We start from the raw sequence: 12,343 nt of genomic DNA, 5'->3' as shown, positions 1-12,343 counted from the left end.
AGACGCAGAATGAATGGAAGAAGGGGACTGTTTAAGCTGATGCCAAAAGAAACTGTTCTCTCATTCTCACTTGCATATTGAAAAAGAGTCTTACTGTTCTCCTGCTTTTATCCACCATTGTTTACTAGGAGACTAGATATATCAGAAGCATTAGTCTTGTATTTCATATCATGAAGATTTTTGTGTTTTAGGCTAGTAGTTGCTACAGACGTCCAAGTGTGTGTACACTATGAGCATCAGGGTTTCAGTGGACTTTCTCTTTGCCTGGAAATGCTTTTTCTCTCGTCTTCATGCAGGTTTGGGGGGATGTAAACCTTTTCCTGTTTCTTTTTTATTTTACAAAACCATTTAATGTAGCTCAGCTCTGGTGTGGTATGCAGTACTAGCATTGATTTGAATCAAAAGTCAGATCTACTTGGGAAAAGTCTTAGCTGGTTAAAGTTGAAATTGTGCTGTTAGATATTGAAAAGTAATGGTAATTGCCATTACAACCCTTCCCAAACTTCTAAAATTACCTCAATGGCTTCTATGTGAGAAAATCTCTGAAGACTTTGTATGTAGGATGTTTAATCTATTTAGATGTTGCTTGCAACCACAGGAGCTATTAGCTTGTCTAGCTTATGCTAGTTTGAGCAATGGAAGGTTTCTCTAATAGAGGTTTGTGTTTGTTTGGTTTTTTTACCCCTTCTGTCTTTAGGAGAAGAAATAATAGCATATAAACCACCTGGATTCAATTTGATGTATCATCTATTGAATGAGTCCCCAATGCTGGAACTTTGCCTTAGTTTGCTGGAAGAAGGGGTTAAGCAGCTGGATACTTATGCTCCATTTCCTGGTATGTGCCTAGAATTTATTTTTGATGTGAAGTTAAAATGTATAATAAGTAAGATTTAAAGTTGACATTGCATATCTGTAACTTGATGTTGTTCCTCTTGTATGTAAAACTTGTGTTTTGGGGGAAATTTTCCTACTAGTAAACAACTGACAGGTTTTTTCTTGTTGCAAGGCTTGATGAATGAGGTTTATGAATGTTGTCTATTTAGCTGCTCCTTTGTATATCTTATGTTCTTTGTGCACTGCAGGGAAGAAGCATTTAGAGAAAGCTGTACAGTATTGCCTTGCACTTCTAAACTTAACCCTACAGAAGGAGAATATTTTTATGGATCTGTTGCGGGAGAGCCACCTTTCCCTTATTGTCACACCACTGGAGCAGCTGCTTCAAGGAATCAATCCTCGCACTAAAAAGGCAGATCACGTGGTGAATATCGCTAGGTACGTGCAAAGCACTAAGAAGGGAGAAGTTTTGGAGGCACATAAGTGTTTGGTTCCTGGATCCTTTCATTAGTTTTCCTAGCCAGTGCTTCTCTTTGCACAGAACATTTCATGAATTTTTTTTTTTTTGATGGGAGGGAAATGTCTTCACAAGTGGTATGTCTGTGATTGTCTACTGCAAGACTGGGATCTGTATTTATATTTTTTCTTTCTGAATCCCCCCCCCACACTCCCCCTGTGATTTCCTCCTGGCTGTGTTATATTCAGTGATTCCCTTGCGTATAATTTTCATTTTGCCCCAGACTTCGATTGTCATAGAGTGCGAAAGTTAAGCTTCTTTTGGTTGCTATTGACCACATATTTTACAGCATTGTCCATTAGTTACTGTTTTAAACGTATAGGGCTAGTAATGAAACTTGGTTTCAAATGTGAAACTTCAGGATTTCCAATTCTCATTGACATCTGTTACTTTTTAATTTTATAATAACTTTACAGACAAATCAACATTTTGATAACTAGTAGAATTGAGTGCATAAAAATGCAGTGATATTCTGACATGGAATGCATTAAAATATTGAATTCTTTCTGTGTATGTGTTTTGCCTTTCATTTATATTCTTTTTTACCATAACAATAGTTAACAAATAGTTTTTAAAAAGTATCCCTTTTAAGATCTTTTTAATTTTTTTATCTTGCCTATTTTCAGTACATGCAGTAGTTGATTTTAGCTAATTGTGGTCTTCAGTGATGCTCATTTCAGTGTGATCTGAAGGTATTTTCTCCATGTTTCTTTTACGAGCCTGTGAGCAGTTGTCTTAACTTACCCTGCAGTGTTTAATGTAGATTTTTGTTAAAAAGAATGGTAAAAATTCCAGGAAGGGTTATTATCCCTACTCAGCATACTCCTCTCTCCTCATGGAGAAGCGTTGTTTCACATACAGTGAAATTTTTTTTGTAGGTTTAGTGTTATCTCATGTAATATGATTTGTAAATGTTTTAGTTCTGAATGTTTAATTTCTCATCTGTGCAATACCATCTTGAAATAGTAAAATTCTCAACAATTTCATTACAATAAGCTTGTATTTTTAAAGGTATCTTTACCATGGAAACAGCAACCCTGAACTGGCTTTTGAAAGTGCCAAGATTTTGTGCTGTATTTCTGATAATTCCAACATCCAGATAAAACTAGTTGGTGATTTCACACATGATCAGGTAAGTGTCTGTTTCTTTGAATCTGGAAAGAGAAAGTGATGGAGAAGTTCTAGTGCTCCATCATGTTATTTTAAAAGATAGGTTTCTACATCAACTATATTAAAACTCTATTTTGCCATGTATCTACTTACCTCTAAACAGTCTTCTACTGTGGCCCTGTGAAAAACAATTATTTCATTAATAGAAAAAACTAAAATCATGAATGTTTGCAAGAAGGAAAAGGACAATATTCTCTAAGATATGGAGACTATTTTGTAATTTTGTAGTCTTCAACCTGTGCAGATAGTTTAGCATATGTAACAACAACAGATTTTTTTTTTCTGTTCTGTGGCTAATTGCTAACCTATGCTTAGAACAGCTGGGACTCTTAACTCCTGCTTATTAGCCAGGTTGTATAATTTTTGTCTAGAACTTCTATCAACTTATATGAAAAGTATTGGTTTTAATACTCTTAAAATTCTCTTTGTTTCCATCTTTCCATTGTGGAAAACAGAGTATTAGCCAGAAGCTGATGGCTGGGTTCGTGGAATGTTTGGATAATGAAGATGCAGAAGAACTAATTAATCCAGATGAAGGTATGTAAAAGGCTTCTTAAAATGGCTTAAACTGTTGTCTATTGCATGGAAAGAAATTATTGAAAGAGATGAAAGTGCTTTTAGGTCAGAAAACACTCCTCCTCTGTTGTTTTCTGTAGAATTGGACCTTTAACAGAATGAAAAGCACCAATGTCTTGTTAAGATATGTCCATAGTATGATGAGCAAACTACAAACTGAGTCTGTTTTTAGAAGACAAGTATTTAACATTGCTTTGGATGTATTATTTAGAGCTGTATTAATAGCAATTTGGAATTTTGGTCTTGTATCCCTCTGCATTAATATAAGTTGATCCCTTAACATTCTTTTATTTAACTTGAAGACTGAGGATTATTCTGTCAAATAGATTTCTTCACTTCAGTATTCACCTCATCTGTTTTTTCTTTTTTTTTTTCTGCCCTAATCAAGAGCTGGAGCCTGAAAAGAAGCGTGCACAAATCCACCATGAAACAAGGATCCATATTCTGAATCTCCTTATCACCTCTCTTGAGTGTAGTCCTCCCAGCCTTGCTCTGTATCTCTTGGGATACGAACTAAAGAAACCTGTCAGCACCACAAATCTGCAAGATCCAGGTAGGAAGAGAAGTTGATGTGATATTTAATTAGTTCTGTTACCAACACTGAGAACATTTATAGGAAAATCCATGGGGAAAAGCAGTTCCTTTTAACTTTAAAAATTAAGGCCTTTTTCAAATTCTCAAAAGCTAAATTAAAAGATATATTGATACTCAAATGCAGCATTTAAACAACTTCAGGATTTGATCCTTTGGTTAAGTTGGATTTTGGAACAGACTTGAAATTAGAATTGTGGGGGAAAATGATAATTTAGAAATGAAACATTACTTTATTTACTATTTTATGCAGAGTGATAGTGTCCCCAGTATAAAGAAAATTGATTTAAAGATACAAGAAGTACCTACATATGACAACATGGGAATCTACAAAGCAGATTGTCACTTTGAACTAGTTATACTGCTTGACTATTGTCCTGTCCCTCCTCAGACTCCCATTTAAAGTTAATTACAGGGAAGAAAACCAATTTTGTTTTTTAATGTTGTAGAATAAAACCTTTTAGAACAGGTGGTTTTTCATTCTACTGATAGGAATATATTAATATATTTAAATATTCATACTGTATATTTATTTGTATTAATATCTGTATGTGAGAATATGAACTTTGAAGCAACAGGAGTGGCATTTCTAAAGTTTCTTGAATTGATGAGAATAACAGTGTGTTAGCGTGTCTTGTTTGCCTCCTCAGTTTCTGACTTGTATTCAGTACGAAACAGACATTGATAAACCTGAGCAAGTCCAGCAGAGTTGGTCAGGGAGCTGGATTACTAAGCCTGTGATGAGAAGCTGAGGGAATGGGACTTCTTCAGCTGGAAAAAGAAGGCTTTGAGGGGACCTAACAGAAGTCCTTGAATGCCTACAAAGACAGTAATGAGAGGATAAAACCAGACTCTTCAGAGCTGTATGTCAGAAAGATGAGAGGCAGTGGGCATAAATTGAAACAAGAGAGGTTCAAACTGGATATTGGAGACACTTTTTTACCAATAGACAGTGAAGCAGGCTGGCTAGAAGAGGTCATGCAGTCTTCGTGCTTGGAAATTTTCAAGACCGAACTGTATAAAGCCCTAAACAATCTGATCTAATATTGTAACTAAGCAGTAGTTTGGTGTTGAGATGTCCTGGTGTCCCTTCCAGTCTGAAGTATGAGATTCTTTCACAATAGTTTTTAACAATGTTTTATATAAACAAGTTTGAACAAACATTTGATCATTTGATTTTAAGTATTTAGAGAAGAGTATTTCTCATTATCTTTAGATTTGTATTGGAAGCTATGGCCCAGCAGTTTTTAGTTCTTCATAGTTCTAAATGAAGAGTAGATAGGACCTGAATTTTATTTCTTTGGATATTGTGAAGTTCAGTAGTTACACAGTACAGGTAATTGATAATGCACCAACACAATGTTACAGGGAATCATATGTTAGGTCAGTGGTGGGGAAATTTGTTGAAAAGGCGTGAGAGAGCCTTGCCCACCTCTTTCAATTAGCTTGTTAATAATGTGAAGAAATAATGACCATAAGACATGTGCCTCAAGATAGTAATTTCCTATGAAAGCATCAATTATACATGTTCCAACAGAGAAGATGGTTTCCCCTGTAAGAACTGTGATTATTGATGCTTTTACTGCCTCAGGACATCTTTCTGGGTCGATTAAAGAATTAATTGGCTAAAGAAAGAATGCAAAAAGGCAGGATTTTGACTTCAGTATTATATCTTCTCCCTGTTCCCCTTGGTTGCAGTGTCAGGTGCCTTTACGAGCATTAGTCATATAATGGCTGTAATTATAAAGACAGGAATTTAAAGCTGTTCTTGGAAATTGTCAAATGGGTATTCAGGTAAAGTTTAAATGCAAAAATTCAAATTCATTCACCTACAGACTAACTATAAATGTTTTTGTTAGGTTTTTGCTGAAATGTGGTTCTTTCTTTGATTTTAATTAGTGGAGATAAAACTTTGCGAGATGTTTTTGCTGTAGCTCTGTGGAGCAGTATAGTGCAGCATGAGGTATCTGAACAATTTAGGTTCCATAATTCGATGTACTAACCTATATTTGCTGTGGAGGCAAGTAAGATCAAGAATGTTAAGAATTTATTTTTCTATTTTAAGGTGTCTTGGGTTGCCCACGGACTTGCCTTCATGCTATTTTGAACATACTGGAGAAGGGTACTGAAACAAGGAATGGGCCTACAGCAGTTCGGGAATCTCCTCATCTTGCAGAACTCTGTTACCAGGTATTCAGCGTATGTTCTGTTGGCATATACTGCAAGTAGGCTCTAAATAAAATTAGCTACTTCTTGGTTGGTGAACACAGATGGTTGATGACTTTGATAATAGTTTTATTTTTAAAATGCATATGTTAGGTTTTTATAAATGTCGAACTCTTTCTATTCTACCTTTTTCTGTGTGGAAAAAGTAATATCTTATAGCGTCACAGAAATCAAAGAATCTGCACTCATGTCAGAAACTTGGAATTGGGATATGCTTTTAAAACTAATGTCCTAGATATTTTTGGTCAACCTTTGAATCTGTTGTGACGATATGCCAGTTTTTATTTTATTTTTTTCATTGTGGAAGTGTAGTTTGACAGCAAGTAACATATAATCCCAAATAAACCAATTAAATTCTCTGATTTATTCTGGAGACGTGACAGAATGTATGTATGCATGTCTGAGGGAGTGAAATGGGGAAGACAGCTGAATTAGACGTATGTGTGAGGTAGCTGATGTTTGGACTTAAATCATATAATCATGTGATTACAACTTGCATCATGTTGAAAATCCACAGAATCTAGAAAGGATTTTAAGCATTAATAAAAGCAAAAGGCAATTCTGTAGAAGGGGGGGAAATTTTTTTACATTTCCTGTCTTGATGAACATGAAGACTGAAAAAGACACTCATTTTTAAGTGAGCTGAACAAACAGGCTGATCTAGTGTCCTGTTATGAACACACAGTCATTGTAATCATCCACATGCTGGTAGTCCTTTAATGTAATAATTCAATATCTGTTATAAGTAATATGTTCCACTTTGGAGTATGCTAATGGAAAACTTACTGTAAATACTGGTAATATTATTTGACCAGTAAAACAGTGTTATGCATCTTTTGATTTGGTCGTTGGTTTGTTTTTAAAATAAATTCCATTAATAGGTATCTACTGTTTTTGATTGCCAGGTGATCTATCAGTTGTGTGCGTGCTCTGACACTTCAGGTCCAACTATGAGATATCTGAGGACCAGTCAGGATTTCTTATTCACTCAGCTTCAGTATTTGCCATTTTCTATCAAAGGTAACTTTTATGCTAAGATGAGATTGTGCATGCTTAAAATTCAATGCATTCTTTGACTCCCTAGGCATGATAGAAGAAACATAGGTAGCATTATTAAACTGAATTAATTACAACCACTGCTAATCTTTTAATTCTGCAAAGACTGAACTCTCCCTACTTAGGAAGTTCAGATTATTAGCACTGAACTTTTCTAAAAGAATTTTAGCTTTGGAATGCATCAAGTCTTCAGAAGCAAATCCTAATCTATGTTGTAATTGTCATTGTAGTTTTTGTTAGATTATGCTACAGACAAAAAAAAGAAAAGTAAGAATGCTGCAAAGAACTGAGGGAATAGAAGGCTGATGGTTGTAACCACCTATATCTTTCCTTCCTTTGAATAAAGTACTCTTAAGCTAATAGATGTGTTTTATGTTTCAAATCAGCTCTTCTTTGGTGTCTTAAACTGAATAAATGTACTTATTCACTTTATCATATACTTTGCCACCAGTCCTTTGTTCAGTGATAGTAAACTTAGCATTTAAGTACATGTATCCAGCATATGTAAAGGACTGTAGGTGATTCTTATATAACTTAGGAATCTAAATTAGATTAACATAGAATAGGAAGATTCTGGGAGACCCATGTTCAAGTCTTACCAATTGTGGTTAAAACTACAGTTCACTTTGGGTAAATATCTGATTATTTTCACTGAAATTGTAAGTAACCCTATTTTCTCATGAAGCACTGCATTCTCCACCATGACTGTTAGAACAGGTTGTATCCAGATTTGATGTGTATGTCTATACACTTAATTGCATGTATATGTATGATTTGTTTTCCCAATAACTACATTTTAATTTAATGACTATTGTCAGATCTCTGTCCTTTTACCTCATAAACAATTGTCGAACTGGTAATAAATTACATCCTCTAAAAGCTTTGTCAAATGAAAAATGCTTTCCTTGGAGTAAGTAATACTATTTATGTTCAATTTTTTAATTGTTGCCTTATCCCCATCCAGAACATGAGATTTCAACACTGAATCAAATGTCTTGGCTAATGAAGACTGCAGCTATAGAAATGCGAGTGACATCGCTGAACCGCCAGCGCTCCCACACACAGAGACTGCTGCATCTCCTGCTTGATGACATGCCTGTGAAACCATACTTAGGTAAGAGGAATTTATTGTGAGGGTAAATAGGCTTGGATAAATGGAAGTATGAGAAACTTTATTTGAATTCTTTTCTTTGTAAGCTTGTGACAGTTTGTTTGCAATATCAGGTGTGGAATTGCCATTGGAGAGATGGGAAGAAAGATGATGGAGTTGTAGACTCCAAAGTGAAAGAAATCATGGCATCTTTTTGTTAATGGTTGCTTTGTCTGTGTTTCATTATTGAAACATCTCAGTGTATACACTGATATAAAAATTAAACATAGTTTATGAGATAGGAGAGGGGAGTATTGAAAAACAATTAGAATTGTAAGAATTTATTTTGGGGTGCAGTTCAGAGTTGTTACAGTGTAGAGAAAGTGGAGGGTCTTCCTCAGTAAACAGTTCTAGACAAAGTTTCTCACTCTTAATGTCTGTCTGTCACAAGTTTTCAACCCTCTCTCACAGAAGATAGTAGCTACAAATGATATTCACCCCAATGTAATGTAAAATGCAATGTTAAATAAAAAGGCAAGATTTCAGAGTTTCATAAGAGGGTACAAGTGAATCGAGAAAAGTATAACCAGGTAGCAATAAAACTCTTTAAGTGAAGAAAATAGAATAACTGGAAAATATCATATCAGGCTACTGCAGTATGGTGTTTTCCCTTACTTTTATCAGTATTAACACTCTCTTCATCCTTGTGGAGCCCTGAGTATGGGAAACTGTGTTTAAATACCCTATTCATTTTACAGTGTCCACCCAACTGCATTATTCATACTGGAGGGTAGGATTTCTCTTTTGGGCATTTCTAGTACTGTCTGATCTGTATATAACAGCTTAATATAATATAAGATATTGTGTAATTGGATAGCTTCTGTATGATAAGTATCGTTTTCATTCTATTAACATTTTAAGGCTGTATTTGTATTAGAAGACTTTCATCTGAAAGTTTTCTCACTGTCTGCTCTCTCCATCTTTCTCTTTTAGTACTAATAAAGTAGGTTTATTTTTCACTTAGACTTTTTTTTGTAATTTATTTATTCTGTTTTGTTACCTTCAGCTGATGGTGAAGGAGGGATGGAGGATGACAGTCGATCAGTCAGTGGATTTCTCCACTTTGACACTGCTTCCAAAGGTAACTATTATGACTGTTGATTATTTAACAGTAAAATTTATCTGATCCTGAACAGGGGGGAGGGCCACCTCCAGAAAGGACACTTTGAAAAATAAAGTAATAGACTTTATAAACAGCAGCAGTACATGAAACAATTTTATGTAGTGTGAGGGGAAAAAAGAGAATTATATAATCTTGATGTAGATGGTTGGAGTAAGTGAAAAATACTGAATTGGAAAGGCATTTAGAAGAGTCCGTATGGAAGGATGGAATGGGAGAGTGGCAATCTGTAAATTTACTGCTAACAGTAGAACAGTGAAACTGTTACTAAGCCTGAACATATTTGTGTTTTCATGGCAAAGAATATAAATCCCAAGTAAATGAATAAGTTCAGATTCCTTATGGTTTTTCTAAGTCTCTACAAAAGACTTGCATTGAAAACCAGCATGGTGTCATTTATAGAAAAAATTAGAATCTTTAATATGTAAATATTGGATTACATGCATATATAAAAGGAGAACAATACTATATAAAATGCATTAAGAATTTAAGGCTCTAGAAAATATTTTTAAATGTGTTATATACATTGATAGCACTTTCTGAAGGTTTAATGCTTTCTTTTGAAACTTTACACATCTAGATTTGGATTTACAAAGGTAAGTTAGGTCCTTTTGTCAATTTTTTGTTTTCCCTTTGATACTTCTGAATACAGTTTGAATTGATTTGCATTTCCAGTACGCAGGAAGATCTTAAGTATCCTGGATTCAATCGACTTCAGTCAGGACATTCCAGAGCCTTTACAACTGGATTTTTTTGACCGGGCTCAGATTGAGCAAGTCATTGCTAATTGTGAGCACAAGAATGCACGTGGACAAGTGGTCTGTAATGTCAAGGTGAGCAGTGGTCTATGTTTTTGAGTTGCATGTGCTATTTTATATCTTTAAAAAAAAAATAAAAAATCAGTGCATTAATAATACTTTGAAATTTGCTTTCACATAAAAAGTGTGTCTGCTTCAGATATGTGCATAATTTATGCAAGCCATTGGGATTAGTTTATTTCTTTTGCATTGCACACAGTGATTTTTCACTTGCGGTAGACAGATGCATCAGTTTGAGACACTTTCAGGAAATATTTCCTATCCTAATCTTTTTCCCATCTTGGAACATCCAAGTGATGTTACATCTACCTTATGTATTTCTTTGTTCTCCAGTACACAACTACCTAGTACTGCATGTGTGTACACAATTAGATGTGCAACATAGTTGTGTACCACAGTAGTTCTTGGAGGCTTTAGTTAAGATAGTGTCACACTGTGATGAGTACTTGACAAGCGTACAATGAATAGCCCTGAAAAATTTGCAATCCTGAAAAATTCGCAATCCTAAAAAATTAATAAAACTTATTTGAATCTCAGTTCTTCAGTTGCATCTGTCATTATGTAGCCATCTCCTAAATACTTTTAGGAGGTACAAGTACATCCTCTTTGTCACTTGTCCTAGTTTTGGCTGGAATTTTCTTCCTAGTAGCTGGTATAGTTTCGGGTTTAGGATGATAATAATGTTGATAACACATCAATCTTTAAATTGTTGCTAAGCAGTATTTACACTTAGACTTTTCAGCTTTTCATACCACCCCACCAGTGAGTAGCTGGGGGCACAAGAAGCTGGAAGGAGACACAGCCAGGACAGCTGACCCAAAACTTGTCAGAGATATTCCATACCATATGATGTCATGCTCAGTATATGAACTAGGGGGAAAGCTGATTGAGGGCCACTGCTTGGGAATTGGCTGGACACTGGTTGGCATTGTGCATCACTTGTTTGGTGTACTCTAAATCTTCTATTATTTCCCTCCCTCCACCCCTTCCTTTTCTGTCCTATTAAACTGTCTTTATCTCAACTCACAAATTTTACTTTTTTCCCCCAGTTCTGTCTCCCATCCCACTGGGGCGGGTAGGGGCAGGGAATGAGTGGTAGTGTGATGTTTATCTACCTGCCAGATTAAACAACATCATCATTAAAGTTTCTTTTTTAATGTTGTAATTTCAGTACCTTCACAGAGTTCTGGTTGCAGAAGTCAATGCTCTTCAAGGAATGGCAGCAATAGGCCAGAGACCTTTACTTATGGAGGTAAGTATAGGAAAAATTAACTACTGTTTGTTGCTGCTTTTGGTGGATTTCATACCCTGTCAGGCAGTAAGCTTTACTGTGAAAGCTTGTGGATTTGAGTCCTAATTTTGAGTTAGTAATTCCTGAAGAAAAAAAAATCGATAAGATAAACTACTTCTTACTGTACTGTTCTCTAAACAGCAGATCTGGAGTCTCTCTTCTTTTTTCTTTAACCTTTTCCCTCACCACTACTGATAACAACTGCAGCTCCCACCCCACTGTACAGAAAGCAATATGTACTCATGTCAAGCTTGGCTGTTGACAAGTACACTCTGTTCATCTTACAGCCAAGTTCATCTTGCCTTTCTCTCAGGGCATGCCAGTTTATTTCTCCTTTCTTCTACACAGCTGTAGTTTCAGTGAACTTGGCACTTAATTTTCTGAGATTCCTACCATTGTATAAATATAGTTGAAATTGGCTAAATGCATGTGAAGGATAAAGGAGAGATGACTCAGACTAGATGGGAAGAAAAGGCACAAATAGATTTCTCATAGTTGTTTTTGTTTTGATTTTTAAAGGGCTAGAAAAGAATTTTTCCTGTGGGATTGAGACATTCACAGTGAACGGCCTTGTGAAAAGTAGCTCAAAAATGAAATGAACTGTCTTGTTAAAGTAATAGTAGCAGCTTGTTTCTAATAAGCTGAAGACAACTTTTTTTTTTCTGAAGGCTATTACCAATAGATAAAATTGTCATCTTGAAGTCTGTCTTTGCTGTTAATTTCTTTTAGCGTATTGTAACTCAGTTTCTTTGTCGTGGGTGTTTAGGAGATCAACACGATCCTGCAGTATGTAGTGGAGCGGAACAAGCTGCTGCAGTGCCTCCATGCTAAGAGGCATGCTCTGGAGTCATGGAGACAGCTGGTGGAAATCATACTCACTGCTTGTCCCCAGGATCTCATACAGGCTGAGGACAGACAACTGATTATCCGTGATCTATTGCAGGATGTCCATGACAAGGTAGTGCTGTCCTGGAAATCAGCTTTGAACTTTGAA

At 35.5% G+C, this 12,343-nt stretch overlaps 1 protein-coding gene across 2 annotated transcripts in view; it reads left to right on the top strand.

Annotated features, from left to right (window-relative positions):
* Positions 1–12,343, top strand: part of NUP205 (nucleoporin 205) — a 51,312-nt gene that overhangs the window by 24,193 nt on the left and 14,776 nt on the right. For both annotated transcript variants that reach the window (XM_027680007.1, XM_027680008.1), the window contains 12 exons: positions 698–835; positions 1,083–1,272; positions 2,363–2,483; positions 2,977–3,058; positions 3,486–3,650; positions 5,754–5,878; positions 6,820–6,934; positions 7,935–8,084; positions 9,127–9,201; positions 9,916–10,073; positions 11,230–11,310; positions 12,116–12,307. In XM_027680007.1, the coding sequence (XP_027535808.1) occupies positions 698–835; positions 1,083–1,272; positions 2,363–2,483; positions 2,977–3,058; positions 3,486–3,650; positions 5,754–5,878; positions 6,820–6,934; positions 7,935–8,084; positions 9,127–9,201; positions 9,916–10,073; positions 11,230–11,310; positions 12,116–12,307 (1,592 nt within the window). The remainder of the gene's footprint in view (positions 1–697; positions 836–1,082; positions 1,273–2,362; positions 2,484–2,976; positions 3,059–3,485; positions 3,651–5,753; positions 5,879–6,819; positions 6,935–7,934; positions 8,085–9,126; positions 9,202–9,915; positions 10,074–11,229; positions 11,311–12,115; positions 12,308–12,343) is intronic.

The sequence above is a fragment of the Neopelma chrysocephalum genome, unplaced genomic scaffold, assembly GCF_003984885.1.
Source record: "Neopelma chrysocephalum unplaced genomic scaffold, ASM398488v2 Primary Assembly neopelma1_59, whole genome shotgun sequence".
Lineage (NCBI taxonomy): Eukaryota > Metazoa > Chordata > Aves > Passeriformes > Pipridae > Neopelma > Neopelma chrysocephalum.
The sequence above is the reverse complement of the archived record's forward strand: the minus strand, read 5'-3'. Positions and strand labels throughout refer to the sequence as shown.